We start from the raw sequence: 19,680 nt of genomic DNA, 5'->3' as shown, positions 1-19,680 counted from the left end.
GAAGGTCGTCTGCATGATTTAATGATTTAAAGTTGTATTTTTGTTCTTGGGGTGATCAAACAGGCGGTCACATTCAAGGGCTCGATGCATGAAGTTCCTTAAAAATGCCAGCAATTTGTGAGCGGTAAAAATTCTTCAGTGCCTTGATCTATTATTGTGCTATAGTATTTTCATATGAACTATTTCCAAATTTAGCAATATATATTTCTTATATATGCTCCAAAATAAACCGTAGACACTATATCTAATTATATTTCAGAGTCATCTTCATTTCTACCGGCAAACGACGAAAACACAAAATATAAATTCAACTTTCTGACGCTTCTTTAAACGTACAGACCTTTGCATGTAATTATGTGTTCAAGGTCATGAACGTTTTCTTGTTAGCTTCTTTATACGTACAGACCTTTGCATGTAATTATGTGTTCAAGGTCATGAACGTTTTCTTGTTAGCTTCTTTATACGTACAGACTTTTGCATGTAATTATGTGTTCAAGGTCATGAATGTTTTCTTGTTAGCTTCTTTATACGTACAGACCTTTGCATGTAATTATGTGTTCAAGGACATGAACGTTTTCAAGGTCATGAACGTTTTCTTGTTAGCTTCTATTGCTTACACATCTATTCTAGACGATAACAGTATCACTTCCTGTTTATAGTATGTCAAAATTCTTGTTTATTTCAACATCTCATAGTTCAAGATTTGAAGTCTGTGGGATACATCAAAGATTATGAAGTGAGAACAGGGGTAAAATAACCAAGTTAAATAATCTGCCGTTCATAAATATACCGTAGAATATAACGCCGGGAAATAGCTTCACGAGCTTAGTTTCTTGTGTTTTCGTGTTCATGCAGGCAAGCCTTGTTTGCCGTGGCTGCAAGACCTACAAATTCTATTGAAGAACGATTCGTCACAGACGGGTACCGTGGTTTTTCAGAACAAGCGCCATGAACCGCCTGCTGTCATCAGTGCTATAGTATCCCCATCCATTTCTGCCAGGTAACTAACAATATCCGCTTTTTAGTTTTAAAAAAATGCCCTTTCTCATTTTTTATTCATACCAACGTAAATAGAAACTGTCCATCGTCATGTATTTTTCACGCCTATGTAAATACAAATTACCTCGCCTAATTTATTAATCGACGCTATGTATGTATTTTTGTGTGTGTGTGTGTGTGTGCGTGTGTGTGTGTCACGGAAAAGCTCATGCTCAAAATGTATGGTTTGACCTTATGTAAGTTTTTTTATGAGTTAGATTTGAGTCATGTAAACTTCGGAATTATTGTTTGTTATTATTTGTACTTCAAGTCTCATTCGAAATTTCAGTTCTTCTGAAAGACACATTATATGATTTTTTAATCATGTATTTTTTAAAATCTGAATTCAGTCTTAGTACTTTGAAAGGCTGCATTGCAAATCTTTCCCTGTTTGTGTCCGGTCAAATAATATACAGAGGATATTTTATATTCCTTTGTTAATAGCGGATATATTTCATTGTGTTATATTTTAAATAGTGACGAAGACACAAGTTAAAATATATTTTTTTATACCACAAGATGAAATATATCCGGTATTAACGTGGGAAAAGACAATTTTCTTTTTACTATAAGATAAACGTGCTCCAGAATTGAAGTTTAGAAGAGTAAACACACTCCTCGACACAACACGCTAACACCCACCCCTTTTTCATAAATTCATCTCACTTTCCTGGCCTGATCATAGACGTGACGTAAGAAAGCGATAGGATTAGGTTGACCTAATTTGTCGCAATAAATTACATTTTGTCAGTTTGTTGACCATTTGACCAAATCTGAAAACAATGCAAGTCAGATTCGGCAAAGCATCACAATGAGTTTGTTGTTGTCAAGGAAGCATGGGGAAATGACATCCGAGATACGCGAACGGTGTCTGGTCGAAATACATTATCACAGATTAATTTCCATGTCTGAAATGTGAGGCATTTCTATTTATTTGTTCTAACTCACAAAATATTCGTTTTATTTTTGCAGGCACAACTTTTGTAGGCACACACAACTGATCGTCGGATGGCATGATAGGGAATCTTATATTTTCATATGTTTATCGATCTATTTTTCACGTGTGAAAATATAGGAATTAAAATAATATTAAAAATATTTCTCCAATACATCTCTACATTACACACTTAAGTAAATAATAGAAGATTGCATTCTTCCTTTTGAAGGATATTGTTGATCTTAAGAATCAAAACGGAACCCACAAATGATAAGCATTAACTTAACCTTGAATTGTAGTTTTATTACAAATTCGGCAAGCACCGTTTCCTATAACGGTGTGATCGTTTTCTGCAAACGTATTTTCGGCTAAACATTAATTAAAACAATGTATACAAACAGATCAAAGGGCAGCGCTAGAATATATATCGTCAAAAGATGATACTAAATTAAGATTATGTGGCATCACTAAAATAGATGTCCACTTAGCTTTTATCTTGGCACGCGATGTAAAGCTTAAATGGGACATGCATTTAATCTTGTACTTCATCTGCAATTGTCTTGGAACCAACTTGATCAATCAATGTAAAAATCTATCTATCTATCTATCTATCTATCTATCTATCTATCTATCTATCTATCTCTATCTACCTATCTATCTATCTATCTATCTGTCTGTCTGTCTGTCTGTCTGTCTATCTATCTATCTACCTAATGAAACATGCTAATATGATACACAGCGATATTATTGTTATTATTATTATTATTATTATTATTATTATTATTATTTGCTTCAATTTGACACTCTGGTTTCCATGACAAAGTAAGAGTGGTGACTATATTGCTTTTGCTATCTGTTCAAAAATGATTTTTAAGCTTGGTAACCGCGGTGGCGCAGAGGTTAGGATGCATGACTCACGACGAAAGGGTGTGGGCTCGAATCCTACCAAAGTGCCAGCCTCTGTCAGCAACCAATGCTTGTCCTTGGACAAGGAACTTAAATCCAATTGTCCCGGCACAAAATAACCTACTGTGTTCATGTGCAGTAAAACACCAACCTATGCCCAAAAAGTTGAATGTTTATTGCATTCATTTGCTTCTTTTGTTTGTCAGATACGTCCGAATTGACATACCCAGTAGGATGGAGTATTTGACAATTTGCGAAGTGGAAGTGTTTGAAGGTATACTATTTTTCCCTCGAGCAAGATATTTTGAAGTTAATCGCTATTGCGACAGGAAGGGAAACGAATGCTTAAGCATCAATTGTCAATAGTCTAATAGTGCCCTGGTACATTATAAGTATTTCGCCCGACACAAAGTAGTGGTGATACGCAGATTTGCAGTGAATTAACGGATTATATATTCAGCTGCCATATTTAAGGCAAATACAAAATTATATACTGACCTGCATGTGCTAACGTAAACCTTAAATTCGAAAGTGCTCATTTCCAATGCAGGTTATATCCTGACTATACATCCCGTTTGTTTGTAAAAAAAAAAAAAAAAAAAAAAAAAAAAAAAAAAAAAAAAAAATTAATATCGAAAACGTTTAATGTGATAACAAGTGCACAGAACTAAGTCAATTGAATTATTGATTTATAATTTCTATTCTGACTGTGACCAGAATGGCCCTAATACTGGCATCCCCTGCACCTTTCATGCTTAACGGACTTTCCATACTAACACGGTGCCATATTGCGTACAGTATGGGCTAGTTTATTTCCATCAGACAACATAATGACGTAGTTAATCCTATTCGGTAACTGCCGGATAATTCCGTAAATTACCATTACGTTGAGAGTTTGGAATTATATCCCTTTGCACACATGAACATAGAAAGTAAACTGCTTGTCAAATCCACTTGAAAGGCAAATTTGTTCTTATTCTTTTCCTTTGCTTGATTCGACATTGTAAATATCGGAAGCAGACAACATATGTATATCTGTAATCGTACATACACCCCTTATCTGGAAATTGACTTGTCCAGGAATTGTAAATGGATCTCGAGCATGTCCGTCTATTATAGTGAAAACTTCCATTAAGCGTGAAACGCGCAGACAATGACGGTGTTAGGGACACTCTACTCACAGTCAGGTTAGAAATTGTAAATCAATGAATGAATTGACTAAGTTCCTTGCACTTTTTATCACATTAAAGTTTTCCATTATTGAAATCGGTAAGGGGTACAGACAAACGGGGATGTATAGTCATACTATGATTTCAGTGTTGTTATTTCCAATGCCGGTTATGCTGATTTCTGTATGTAAACACAAATTGTCGTTTCTCTACGTATGTCATATGCAAAGGTCATTACCTTTATGATGCGGATAAAATACTTGTCTAAACGAAGTATAACACAAAAGTACTCATGCAGCACGAAAGAATGTACTCATATAACACGAAAGTACTCATACGAAAGAATATACTCATATAACACAAAAGTACTCATGCAGCAAGAAAGTACTCATACGAAAGAATGTACTCATATAACACTAAAGTACTCACATGACAAGAAAGTACCTAAATGACACGAATGTACTCATATGACAAGAAAGTACCCATAAGCCACGAAAGTACTCATATGACAAGAAAGTACCCAAATTACACGAATGTACTCATATAATACAAAAACAAATATGACAAGAAAGTACTCATATTGCAAGAAGGTACCCAAATGACACGAATGTACTCATAATACGAAAACAAATATGACAAGAAAGTACTCATATCGCAAGAAAGTGCTCGCATAAGCGAGGCCATTTTCAGCAGCTTTTCTAAAGTAAGCAAATGATCTGGAATACGAAGAAGAAAAACAAGAAATAAATAGAAAGAAAATAAACTTATATGAAAATCAATACTGTCCAGACGAGACTGGTCGTGTTCTCGTGAAGCACGACACTATTTACAAAATTATCGTTAGCATCAAAAAATGGGGGAAAGATGTAATAAACACTGTTTGACAAACATGTAAGATACTTATATTATGTAAATAGATGCACTGAAAAATCGAACTTGGGATATATGTTTAGTCCTTGTCTGATAACCGGACGTGGGTCAATTCCATACAGGTAAAGTTTGTTCATTATTTTTATATTAAAAACATGTGTAATGATTCGTTTCAATCATTTTAAAAGAGTGTGTATTCATTTGAATCATTTTAAAAAGATTAATTTTTAATTTAAATCATTTTAAAAGAGTAGTTTTTCATTTGAATAATTGTCATTTTATTATTGTCAATGAGTACTATATTAATTTAAATAATTACCAATGAGTTATTATAGATTTTTATATTTTTCAATGAGCAATTAGTATTCCAATCATTATTAATGTTTAATTATTCATTTTGATCATTATCAATGAGTTATTATACATTTTAATCATTATCAGTTAGTAATTATTCATTTCAATTATTATCAATGAGTTATACATTTTAATCATTATTTATCAGTAATTGTTCATTCAATCATTATCAGTGAATTAATATATATTTCAATCATTACCATGAGTAATTATTCATATTAATCATTATCACTGAGTTATTTTACATTTCAATCATATTCAATGAGTATTTATTCATTTTGATCATTATTAAGGAGATTTTATATATTTCATTCGTTATCAATGAGTAATTATATATTGCAATCATTATCAATAAGTTATTATACATTTCAATAATTATGAAAGAGTAATTATTCATTTGAATAATTTTAAAAGAGTAATTATTCATTTCAATCAAAATCAATGAAAAACTATTCATTTCAATCATTATTAATGAGTAATTATTCATTTCAATCATTATCAATGAGTAATTATATATATATATATATATATATATATATATATATATATATATATATATATATATATATATATATATATATATATATATATATATTAATAAGTAATTATTATCAACGATTAATTATTTTTGCAATTATTTTCAATGAACAATTATTCATGTTATTATTGTCAATTCGTGCTACAATAATTTCAATAATTACCAATCAGTTATTATAAATTTCAATCATTATCAATGAGCAAGCATTTATTCAGTCATTATCAGTGAGTTATTATTATACATTTCAATCATTCTCCATGAATAAATATTCATTTCACCCAATATCAATGAGTAATTATACATTTCAATCATTATTCTTGGGTAATTATGCATTTCAATCATTATCAATGAGTAATTATACATTTCAATTATTATTCATGGATAATTATACATTTCAATCATTATCAATGAGTAGTTATATGTTTCAATCCTTATCAAAGAGTTATTTTACATTTCAATCATTATTCATGCGTAATTATTCTTCTAAATCAGTTTAAAAGTGTAACTATTCATTTCAATTGTTATCAATGAATAATTATTCTTTTTATTATTGTTAATGAGTTATATATTAATTTAAATAATTGCCAATCAGGTAATATAGATTTATATCATTATCAATGAGCAATTATTTATTCCAAACATTATTAATAAGTAATTGTCCATTTCGAATATTATCAATGAGTTATTATACATTTCAATAATTATCAATGAGTAAATTACACAATGCAATCATTATCAACGAGTAATTATTCATTTCAATCATTATCAGTGAGTTACTATACATTTCAATCATTATCCATGAGTAATTATACATTTCAATCAGTATCCATTAGTAATTATTCATTTCAATCATTATCTATGAGTAATTATTCATTTCAATAATTATCCGTGAGTAATTATTCATTTCAATCAATATCCATGAGTAATTATTCATTTCAATCATTATCCATGGGTAATTATTCATTTCAATCATTATCCATGAGTAATTATTCATTTTAATCACTATCCATGAGTAATTATTCATTTCAATCATTATCCATGAGATAACATATATATATGATTAATTATCAATAAGAAACTATTCATTTCAGTTACTATCAATGATAACTGTTCAATTTCATTATTATTAATGTTACAGAGCTTCAGCATTAGTCAGAAGTGTATTTTCGTAGGAAACCATTTTGTATAATTACTAGATGTTTTATGTTCGAATCCATAATAAATATTTAAGTATTATTTATCTTTTAACAATACAAGGGCAAGAGTCAAGCAAGACACCTGTAACAGACATATCACCGTGTAAGTCATTTTACTGTCAACGGTAGTTTGTCATGCCTTTAAAAATTCCCTGTGACTGAATGCAAGGTAAGCACTTTTTCGGAGATTATGGGAACTTTGTTCAATGGAAAAGGTATGCACATTTTAGGGCATTTACGGCACTTTGTTCCCTTGACAAGGTATGCACTGTTTCGAATGCTTTTTTAAATACTTAGGGGTTCATTTCCATTTCATTATGCAAACAATAGATGTTTATAAAATCCCAGCGCTTACCGATTAGTTTTCCAATTCAAAACTAGCAGTCCGTAAAAAGAAGTAAGATTTTTAATTAAAATATTTTTGAACGGTAGCTAGTCGTTATATTTAAGAATTCCGGACAAAACTTGACATAATTTTTTAATACTTTTTTGACACTGTATTGTTTTCTAATACTCACAGCGCTTATGTAGACATTAGTGCTTTTGTGCTATTTAAAATGACATGTCCGGTTTTAAATTTAAGCACAGAAAAGAAACCCTAATGAATAAGTAGTTCATTTAACATCCTGATTTCATACCATTATTTCCAGCTAACTCAGCAGGCTGTGCTGGAGGATGGACGATGTTACCGGGCACGGGTCAGTGTTACCAGAAGGGAGAGGACAAATTGACCTGGACAGACGCGAGAGAGGCCTGTCGAGCTTGGAATGCTAATCTCGTTCCTGTTCGATCATTGGAGGAGGGACTATTTCTTGCAGGTGACTGTTGTTGTTTTCTTTTTGTATTTGTAATCTATGAGTAACAATATTCGTTTCCGTTTTTTTTTTGTTTCTACTTTTGTCACTTCCGATCATACATTTTCAGATGATGTTATCTACCAGTTAGACCCAGTGTAAATGAAATCTAAAACGAAATACTAGATGTAAATTAAATAAATAACACTCTTAGTTTCAAACGTACCTTAAATGGATATACGAAGTGAATGGAAATAACAAACCTGGGCAGACGCGTGAGGGACCTGAACTGTTTTATTGATATGGCTCATCGATTTAAAAAATTCGCGTGGATAGTCTAGTCTTGGAAAGTCGTCATGGTGGATATAATTTTGACGTCACTGCCGGTCTATCACCGAACATGGGTTTATCAATTTGCTTTTCATTTTGAAACCTTTGAAAATCAGACATAACAATGATCTTAAACAATTTAGTAAATAATGAAGATGACTTCAGGTTGTGCAGATAGAAGAGGAATAATTTTATACGGGTTTTCAGATTTGTAAAACCTATTCCCAGAAATTACTGATTTTATCTTGGGCAAGATAACTGTAGGTGGCGTATTATGTAAACCGAGAATTCGATCAAGATACTTCGAATATTAATAAGATCCTCAGAGTACCGATACGATACTCCGAGTACTCGGAGTATTGTTAAGACGTGTAATTTTCATATACAAAATTAAAGTATGACGTATTTCTCTACGTAGAAATAGTTGCCGACAAACAACAGTGTTTAAGGGAAACACTTCGGGGAAAGACTGTATTTTCTAGGCATTTTACATTTAATAAACTATTTCACAAGTTTGTTTCTCATTAAAATTGCACATATCCATATAAATAATTATCGAATCAGACTTTTTCGTGGCGCTTGTTATATACAATTGTGACTACTTGATAACTCAAATGATTTTGCGGTAAACATTTGGTGAATTGTATCATGAAACTATGCAACGATATTTCGCCACTTAATGTTGACGAGGTTCCTAATGTTTCATGACACACCCTGTGATTTTACGAAATAATATTTATTTCGATAATGTTTTTCTGCGATTGTCGTCAACCTTTTTGAACTACTGACAGAGTAATGTTTGAAACCATAATAGTATAAATTGTAGCTGTCATATCGTTTTATACTATTGTAGGAAACATGTGACGTCAATTCCCTTATTTATAATGCATGGATATGACCCCCATCCCCCCATTTTCTTTTCCTGAAATTGATTTTAAGACTTATTTGGTACAAAATAATGCCGAAGTATCAACATATAACTGATTACACAGTGCCATGCATTGCTTAGCAAGAATAATGGCAATGTCAAATGCCAAGCCAGATCCACATAAAGACAAGCTCAAACAACCAAAAGTAAACTTTCACTATGGGGCAACAAGTGAAAGGTAAAGATGTTTGACGAAACTCGTCCAATGGCGTCGAAAACAAAACAAAATTATTAAAAATTCTCTAAACTTTGTCAACATTTTTTATTTCATCCACCTCTTGGAAACTGACCAGGACATTTTCAGCTGTGTCATCATTACACAATGAATATAATGGAGAAAACGGTTATATACGAGTCGAACTTATGATATTAAGTGGTCAGACAGTCGGTATTTTATTCAAGGATCATCCTTTTTTAATCTTCGTATGTTACTCGATATATTCTATATTTACCTGTTGATACTTATGTTTAGAAACTAGTAATACATAACCATTTGTGTTGTGGCAGCATTCACTGACGGTTTTGGGTGTCTTTAGAAAATGTATATATAAATTATAAATGTTAATGCGAAATTAAAGTAAGCTTTCTAATTATTGAATAAAGAAGGGGATACACATTATGACATTTGACTAATTTTCTCTTGAACTTGTAGGGATTGCACAAAACGAACAGAACTTTTGGATTGGGATATCGGCAATACCTGGTAATCATTCCACGTGGCTTACGGTAGACAGGGGTACCATCTCTTTTTCCAACTGGGGACCAGGTAATTCTTTGGTCTATGTTCATTTAGCCTTCGGTGCATTTCTTCGGCATCTTAAATACTTGGATTGATTTTAATCATATAATATATGGCAAAAAGAAGTTAAGCTCTCAAGTAACTACGAACTATTTATGGTACAAAACAAAACAGCCTATCGAAAAGGAGTTGAAATGCTGAAAACTAAGACACGTTTTTATTTATCGAAAAATCTGAACGCCTTTAAAGGCACAAAACTACATTAAAATTACTCTTTTATCCAATAGTTTAGATTTGATGTCTTTAATTTCACTATTATATAAAATGTAATCAAATCCTGGGCCTGTATTTTGTTGTTGTTGTTGTTGTTGCTGTTATTGTTGATGTTTAGTTTAAAAGATAATAACACTGGAGTTATTAGAGAGCTTCATATGTTTTAAAATCTTGTATTTATTAGAGAACATTTTTGAACGCTCATATGTTTCAAAGACAAAAAAACACCTGTGTCCCAAAACCATAATGATATTTTGGAGCCGAACCAGTGATGCTTCTGTTTTCTTTGGTAAATATACAAACTACACTCATTTTCTTTGATAAACTCATACCCTTTAGTATGTAAACGACATACATATTGGTACAATGCTGAATTGTGATAAGTTCAGCAGTTGTTAAAGATTATTTGATTAGTTTAGCATAAAAGCAACCATCCCAGTATCAAAAGATAACATGAATTAATGTACACATTTGGCAGAGATAAAGGTGTGTTCATAGCTATTTGCGTTACCAAATAGCTCTGAAGCAAACAATAATGCCCGTTTGTCGATCTCAGACATAACAGATGCAGTGTCGTACGAAAGATACAAATTTTGCGCATAACAGTCAATTATTTTGACATTTAGACAAATAGTATTAGTTCGAATGGCATGAAGAAGGAATACAACAAGCATTTTGAAGTTGATGATACCTCAATTTGTATTCTGTTAAATTTAAAGTACAATTCGTAGATCTAGCAAATTAACAAGGCCAATTTACAATGATTCAACACGAAAAGATGGATTTAAAACATTGAAACCAGAAAAAGTGTTAATTTATGGATTCGGTAATACTCCTCACTCATCGATTGGTAGAAATCCAGGTGGAGCAAGCGACGAAGAAATTGGATGAAAAATATTTGGTTGTTCTACAACTTAAATCACAATTGGACAAACAGTCAGAATTTTGAAATAAAAAAAAATAATATTTGCAAAAAGGTGTTATCTGCCCAACCTTAACACGGAAATGTTCATTCTCAGGCAAAATAAGAGTACGCAGTAGCCTTAAAGGGAAATAATACTGGAACATATTTCACGAACAAAATTTATCTCTCTACGATAAGCAAGACAACACATACACGTGGTGTACCGATTACGAAGAGCATAAGATATAAAAGGTGAAAAGTATGTATTTCTAAAATGTAAAGTTTATGATGAATTGATGAATAGATGGGGATCAGGAGAAAACACAATTCCATTAAAGTAACTACCAAAACATAATACATAGCTAATTGGATTAGTGATCATTCAGACGTTTAGGTTATTACAGGTAACGATTTTCTAAGACAAAACAAGCGTGGTAAAAAATATTAGAAAATGAATGAGTTAAAACGTTCATGTCATGTGAATTTGTTTTGATCCCCAGACCACAAAACACTTCGAAACATATTTATCCAGGAAATTTTGAACAAAATATTTGGCAATTTAAATCGAGTAGATGTTGATGCAATTATGTCGACATTCAAGCTACCTTTAAACTTTCTCTTTCTTTCAAAATGATCTTGCAACGATGGACATCAATACTAAACCAAATTTATACATTTTGCTGAGCAACATTTCACCCAAGACAATTTGAACACATCAGTAAATCTTTCAAACACGAATAATTACCATAATATTAACTCTAATTGGTTAATATAGAAAAGTATTTTCAATATCTGGATGATGAAATCCTTATTCTTAGGATAACAATTTTCGTCTTTAACGTAATGGTGAGTCTGAGATTATATTTGAATTCAATTGGCTCATATTTTCTACTTAAAAATAATCTGTAGCTGTGTCACATGAACTTCTAGCTGCACCTTTTTACTTTTAACGCGTTCTAACTATTTTGCAGTACTCCTGGTTTGCTTGGGTTGTATCTTTTTTATATGCTTAGGATGTTATTCAAACTCATTCTCATGCCTTTTAACAGTAATCTTCTTTAATATAGATGTCAAATTAGCAGTGTGTGCAGCATTAAATTAACCATTTTCATTGTTTTCTATTGAATAGTGAATGGTCCTAACAAAACAGTTAGAAGATCTCCGCATACACTTTTTCCACAAGAAGTGTCTTATATAGTGCATTCTTCTAAAATTTCTTCGTGATACCATGTGGTTTTCATGATTGTGGCACCTTGATCTTTAACATTCATTTAAGTAATGTGTTTCTTTCTCTCCACATTTCAAGTGATATTTGTTGTATTTTCTCGTTACTACCTCCATTTTTGTGTTGTACTTTTGTGTAGTCCTTTTTGGAAGGTCTACGGTAACCACTAACATCCATTTTGTTTAAAAATATAACATTTGATATAAGGTTTAGCCCTTGAAGTGTGGGCAAAAAATACATTTTCATTCTAATCCTCGCACCGAGAATTGTCATTCGATTCCAATGTTTCATTTAACGAATTAGGGTTCAGACTAGTATCCAATACTTTAAAGTAACACCGTAAGTCATCCTCCAGTTAGCATTGATTCGGATTCGGCTTGTTTGGTCTTTCTTACAAATTTGCTTGTCAAATATAATGGAGTTGAACAAAAAAAAAGCTCAAAAGAAAAGAAGGATAGCACAGAACCTGAAAACATAACTTCACAAAACCAAACGATCCACACAGAGATCGACTTTCATTGTAAAAAGCCACTAAACGCACACAATATGAAGACATATAGCAATACCAAATTTAATTCCAAAACTTTTTGACTTCCGTCATCTCGCTTAATATGAAAATAAATGGAGATGATCACAGTGCAGTGGTAACCAATCTTGGGCCAATGCTTTTGAGAATATTGCGATATCATACGTAAGTGGCGATCGTTTCAAGTTAAATGGGTACAATATTTTCAGGACATACCAGGATTTGATCTTACCCAACAATGGAAATTTAAACATGGAATCATGAATGAGAGATTGAGAAAGGTAATATAAGCGACAGGAAGAGCATAACGTACTGGAACTGACGCTAAATATCTTGTAATATATGAGGCAATGATAAGAATACGATTTCACTGCAAATCAGACAATCCAAGTGCTTTTCTGCAACATTTAAAATATAATCTCCCATGCTAAAACATTCAGCTGAAGTGATGAAAGGCGGAAAGCAAGACTACAATCTGAACAAAATTGTATCAGGCTACGATTACGTCTGAATCGTGTTTGCAATCAATTGGTGATAAGAACAGAACTGGAATTGTTTGGTTTTGTGGGGTTTAATATCATTTTCTGCACATGATAGGCAATATAAGATGGCCATTATAATATGGTCGCGGAAGAACCGTGCGAAGCACACATGTCCACGTAAAACTACTGGCAAGCTTTTTCATATTTATATATATGTTAGTCTAGTCAAGACTCAGTCTTGCGAAAAGAATGGTGAGCTGTGTGAATGTTCTTTAAAGGTCACTGCTTTGTACTACTGACCCATTCGTTGCCCTTATTAATATGGAAAGTCATCAGCATCAGTACGAAATCAAATTTTATTCACCTCACACTTAATTCTCCTATGCGCAAAGAGAAGGCATGAAGTAATCCTGAACGTGTTATACCTCAAGCGTTAAACAAAAATCCAAATAAATATTGGTCTGTTTAAAGTGCCCATATTCAAAAGGTTTCAAATTGGGCCAAGTAATGCAAATAAATTATCTGGTCGATGGACAATAGAAATACACTGAAATAAATTAACAACATACGAATTAATATTTTGCGCGATCAGTATGTAACTTTTGTCATTACGACATTACGAGAAAGTTATCTTTTCCCATCTTAAGATTATTATTATTATTATTAATTATATATATATATATATATATATATATACTATTTTACATTTTTGACATGTGTTAGGCGAACCTGACAATAACCACCCAGAATCTGAACATTGTGCATTGGAAAATGTAGCGAGTAAAACCTGGCATGATGTATACTGTCAAAGAAGAGAATCTTATATCTGCTTAAAGCAAGGTATGTCATCAGTCTTGAAGATATTTGCAAATATTGTCATCAAAGGCTAATTTCACTCTTGAATTAAAATTTAATAAACAATATGATGTGCCAGATACAACGGTTATCTTATTCCGAGATTAATTTGACAAATGGAAATAATATTGTTTTGATTGTTTTGGGTAAATTTCGCAGGAATCCTTACTAATAGTCATACGTTTAAGAAAATTTAAAATGTATTCAATTATTATTAGTAGTAGTAGGAGTAGTAGTAGTAATATTATTATTATTATTATTATTATTATTACAACTACAATACATTATTCACTCGGCCTTTTGTAACGCTATTTAGAGCCCATGATTCGATGCAATCGTCTATATCCATAACGACTTTTCTTGAACAGATATATGTCATGCAAAAATTAAAAATGTCTGCCTAAATAGATCAACCAAAGCCTGCTTGTTCTGATGGGTGGATACAGAATCCTGCCACAAACACTTGCTACAAGTTTGAGAAAACCAACAAAGATTGGCATGAGGCCGAGTCTGCCTGTCAGACATGGAACAGTCATCTTGCAAGTATCGCCTCTGAGGAGGAATTTAACTTTGTGACAGGTATGTGTTTTTTATGCAAATAAATATGCTATTGTATAAATTTTCGTATATTCATGATTCTTGTTGTTCATTAACATATAATATTTTCAATAGGAATAGTATTAACAACAAGTTTATACTTTCCATTCTTTATAGTATTGATTATAGAGACATGAGGTCTAAGCTGCTGCTTTGAGAATCTCTATCCTGTTAGTCTTGATTATTCAAAGAAGTATTTACCACCACGTAAATTTATAAAGAATCTCTATCCTGATATTCTTGATTGTTCCAGGAAGCACTTACCACCATATAAATTTCTACGGAGAAAGAGCATATTGTATAACTTGTATGACATTCTGGCGAAGAATTTTCTCTATCCATGTAATAGGTACCATGTGTGCCTACTACTTAATGTATTAATTATTATTTCAGTAACCGCACGAAAAAGTCAAGGTTTACTTAGTGATTTTTGGATAGGTCTTCACGACAATACTGTAGAGAACCAATGGGAATGGACAGATGGGACACCTTTCTCGTGGAGCAAATGGGCGCCAAGTGAGTATTGCTATTAAATAAAACTTGACAAGTCAATATTTCCGGATTAATCGATTGCTAGAAAGGAGACTTGACGTGCCAGTGATAACGTTTATTAACAGATAGTTGTGTTACGCATATTTGATTTCATTTTATTTTACTTAATGTATGTTTGACTTAATTTGATCTTTTGTGGGTTTTGGAATCTTGTTTTTTATTTATATGTCAATATCATGTAGATGTTTTTGCTAGGAATGTATTATTTTCCAGAATGTTCAGTTTGACTGGAATTTTCCATAAATACATAATATAGAAATATTGTTTCTAAATTTTGACTTAGTTCCTGGGGTTGTTTGAGGGTCAAGCAAACAACTTTTATTCTCGGAGTAACATCATTGGTTCTTATCAAGGACATACAGGGCTACATGATTTTTATATGTAAACATGATCACGTGATCCTCTATTATGCAATTAGGCATTTCCAAAATTGCGAAATACTTAATGTTAATAATGACGTTGAGAGAGAGAGAGAGAGAGAGAGAGAGAGAGAGAGAGAGAGATCTGCGTTTTGGGGTTTTTAAACATTTGATGTCAAGTTGTTTTCTTCTGTTGTCACCTGTTTTGAGTTTTTGAGTTATATGTTAATTTTTCTTCAGATAAATTTTTCTTCAGATTATTTGGACTCTAAAAGATTAATTCGTTTCTCTGGAAATAGTATTGTATTCATACAGAATTCTTGAACAAGGACATTTCTTAAACAGTTTATTTGGATTTCCAAAACGGGAGGAATAATTATTGTGTTTCTAAAAAGAATGCTTGGAATCGACAGTACACAGTTGCAAGAATGTTTATATATGCTTATTATTGCGTCATTTGTGAATCACAGTTTGATATACCATTTGTATTGGTATATCAAATTGCTTTATACCAACACTTTAATAACCATGTTATTGTTTATGTATAAATAAAGAAATAAATGTTTGTTTGTGTGTGTGTGTGTGTGTGTGTGTGTGTGTGTGTGTGTGTGTGTGTGTGTAAAATTTATTTATCTCATGTAAGAAACTATTAGAATGATAATCACAAATGATAAAACTGAACTTTCTCATTACTGTGCAAAACAGACAAACAACATAATGCTACTATGTAATATTTATAGGTTGCTGCATTTGTATGGGAAAATATAAACGACTTTTTCAGATGGAAATACTGCCCAACATTGGGAGTGCGGTATATCCATCCGACAAATTCATATTTTCCTATACAAATGCAGTAACCTTTTTATTATATCTCATTTTCTTATTCTACCTAAGGCTTAATTATGTATAAAAAATAATCTGCACGAAACAAAGTAACTGAATGTATGTTGTATTCCGAACTAAATACACAAGCGCAGATTCATCATTCCACAACAACAACAGTATTAATGCGCACATAACTCAACCCGGATAAATTTGAAGTTAGTTGCACGCTAGACATAACTTCCAAAAGAAAACGGCGTTTTGGTCTACTAAAAATTGAAATTTTGAGTCATATTGTGAATGAAAGCGCATTGCAAAAACTTTTCAATTTGACCTGGAATAAATAGATTTGGTATTTTTGTCGTTTCTACAAAATTTCGTGATTATGGACTGGATTTATGTGCCAATTCTACATGAGGTACATCGGATTTCAGCGGCGATGGAGCAGCGTTTTGACATCTACAAGTGTTTTTCTGTTCTGCCATTGAATGTTTGAAATCATAATGTGGGAAAAAATACGAAGACTTTCAATTGCAATTCTCAAAAAGGCGCTATGGAATTTATTGTTTATTTCATTTTGAGTGCAGTAAGGAGGGTGTAATTGCACTTGGAATATAGTCAAAATTACAGTACAATTTCGAATTGTGTAATCAAGCTTGAGAACCCATGACATGGCTCATATAATTCGGATTTGAAGAACTAAGAAAGCACATTTTGAGAAAATTCAGGATGTAAAACTGTAAATATATTTTGCCATTCTTATTACCAACTAAAGAAGACAGTTTATGCCTTTTAGCTTGCATGTTATTTCTAAGGACCCTGTCTGACGTTTATAACCTGCCTAAATCCAAAACATTGTATCACATAAGTTAACACGGAATGTGCGAACGGAGCTGGTATGTGGCAGTTCACGAAAAATCTACTTTAGTTCATTCAGTTGGTTTACTTCATCCACAGACAAATAAAATAAAAAAAAAAGTGCTAGCTTTGGCGTCCATTGTTTATTCACAATATAAAGTAGTTCTTTTGTTCACGTGAGTTCAATGTGAATGGCACGCGAATTCAATATCGTAAAATACTGCACAGTTCTGACAATGTAAAATTAACGGAGAAAGATATGAGCATATACTAATTGCATATTCTTTATCGCAAGTATATTCGATACATACAGATGAATTTTCGTAACGCCAACATATTTATAGGGTTAACTCACAATCCTATTACCATAAAAACGTAATCATTTTTTTTTAACTTTAGGTTCACATTAAAATATATAACGTAATAAATCTAACAATAATGTGAAAGACTAACAAAACTACATTATCAAAATAATAATAAATTATTCATTCAAAAATGTCGAAGAATAATGGAAAAGCTTAATGTCTTTTTATTATTCAGTTTGCCTAATATCTATAATATGGTTTGCTATATCGACTTCATAATCAATGTGATATAACGTTTCCGGAGCAGATCATGTATTTATCATGGGAATGGTCAGTAATATAATACCCCTACATTTTATTGGGAAATTTTCAGCAATCTTTCTACTAAGACCATCATATTTTTACTGGGTATTGTCAGTAATCCTACTATAAAGACCATCATATTTATCCTGGGAATTGTCTGTAATCCTACTTCAAAGACAGCAGCAGAGGGGGCGAACAGACCAAGGGGGATTTTCCAAAATAAGACCTCTACGAAAATATTCTTCGAACAAAGGCTGATTTGGTAAAATAAATGCTTCCACAATGATTAAAAAATGTCAAAAAATTTGAAACAACCTTAGAACGGACCCATGCTGCTGCTGCGATGATATCATTTTTTCATCCAAATATTTCGTAAATTCATGATAATAAAAAATTTATCATTATAAATTAAAATCATTAATATATTAATAATCATGGATGTTGGAGAAGCATATACTACTAGATTAGCACGAGAATGATCAGAAGCAATAAAAAATTATCTTCCAGTGAGATAATCTGTTAAACGAAAAATACGAGCAGTTGAAGATGCAAAACAAGGTTTCGCAGAGTCAGCTGAATTATTATTTAGTCCTGTAACTAAAGCCACTGAAAAAGCTGCAGAAACCACTGAAAAAAATTATGCTGGGAGATATTGAAGACCCTGAAGAGATAAAAAGAGGTATCCTTCCAATGTTAAAACAAACGGAAGTTCAGACTCAACCTCAAACTGCAGCTGAAGCTGCAGCTCAACCTGTACCTAAATCTAAGGATGATTATGATTTTTTTTATTATAGCAATTATGGTTTGAATGAATTATTAAGATTTTCATTTAATACCTCTAATGATTTTGAAACTTTTGGTGTGTTTGATTATGAATCCTTTCCAGACAGACACATATATTTAAAACCTGATGTTATTATTGCCAGTCGTGATAAGTGGTTTGATTTGATATATAAAGCAAGACAAAGTATTACTCGGATAAATAGAGAAAGTAATAATTATAAATCTTTTATCGCAGGAACAGAACAAGGAAGAGAAATTACAGAAGAAATAACACAAAAACCTTCTCCACAAAAAATACAAGAACCCGACCCTGCTACTTTATTTACCAATGATGCTTTTAATGTTTTCAAGGACAAAGATAAATTGATTAGCATTCTTGCATTTGGTTATAATGATAGAAAAAAAATTTAAAATAAGGATCTGAAGTAACAGAAATTGTTTGGGTTCCTTTGTTATATTATGCTTCTAAAAATATGAAATATGATTCAAATGATCTAGGGGTTAAAACAATTTGTTAATCATGTGATAAAAATAAGAATAAAAGCTCCTCAACCATAAACTCCACCACAACCACAAACTCCACCTCAACCACAAACTCCACCGCAAGAACAATCAACAATACACAATCAAGTACCTGCAATAATGTTTAGTAAAAAAAAAACTCTCGAAAAACTTAAAGATGAAGACGAATTAGTTCGTCTTGCTGTATTTGAATACAAAGAAAATGGAAAATATCTAACACCAAGATTTGTTGATCAGATAACCGAACATGACTGGATTCCTGCGTTATATTTTGCTCACAAAAATAGCAGGGTTGATCTGGAAGATCCAGGACATATAAATTTTAAAATTTATATAAATAAAATGAGAAAAGAAGCTCTTGGTGCTACCGGTAGCGGTTATAATTCTATCTGCCCCGACAACGTTGTCAACGATGTATCACGATTAGAAGTTCTTATTGGAGGAAAACGAGCTGGAAATTATTCATCAGAAATAATCAACGAGGCAACTGATATTTGTCAGCGATTATTTCGCGG

At 32.0% G+C, this 19,680-nt stretch overlaps 1 protein-coding gene across 2 annotated transcripts in view; it reads left to right on the top strand.

The window, feature by feature from the left end:
- The window catches only part of LOC149791647 (lymphocyte antigen 75-like), a 195,995-nt gene that overhangs the window by 61,062 nt on the left and 115,253 nt on the right, over positions 1 to 19,680 (top strand). For both annotated transcript variants that reach the window (XM_089970198.1, XM_089970197.1), the window contains exons 17-24: positions 856 to 1,000; positions 3,088 to 3,155; positions 7,070 to 7,111; positions 7,659 to 7,826; positions 9,713 to 9,826; positions 13,933 to 14,049; positions 14,473 to 14,643; positions 15,055 to 15,177. In XM_089970198.1, coding sequence (XP_089826324.1) covers positions 856 to 1,000; positions 3,088 to 3,155; positions 7,070 to 7,111; positions 7,659 to 7,826; positions 9,713 to 9,826; positions 13,933 to 14,049; positions 14,473 to 14,643; positions 15,055 to 15,177 — 948 coding nt within the window. The remainder of the gene's footprint in view (positions 1 to 855; positions 1,001 to 3,087; positions 3,156 to 7,069; positions 7,112 to 7,658; positions 7,827 to 9,712; positions 9,827 to 13,932; positions 14,050 to 14,472; positions 14,644 to 15,054; positions 15,178 to 19,680) is intronic.

This window comes from Sinohyriopsis cumingii, chromosome 9 (genome assembly GCF_028554795.1).
Source record: "Sinohyriopsis cumingii isolate HCF-2022 chromosome 9, ASM2855479v2, whole genome shotgun sequence".
Taxonomy (NCBI): domain Eukaryota; kingdom Metazoa; phylum Mollusca; class Bivalvia; order Unionida; family Unionidae; genus Sinohyriopsis; species Sinohyriopsis cumingii.
The sequence above is the reverse complement of the archived record's forward strand: the minus strand, read 5'-3'. Positions and strand labels throughout refer to the sequence as shown.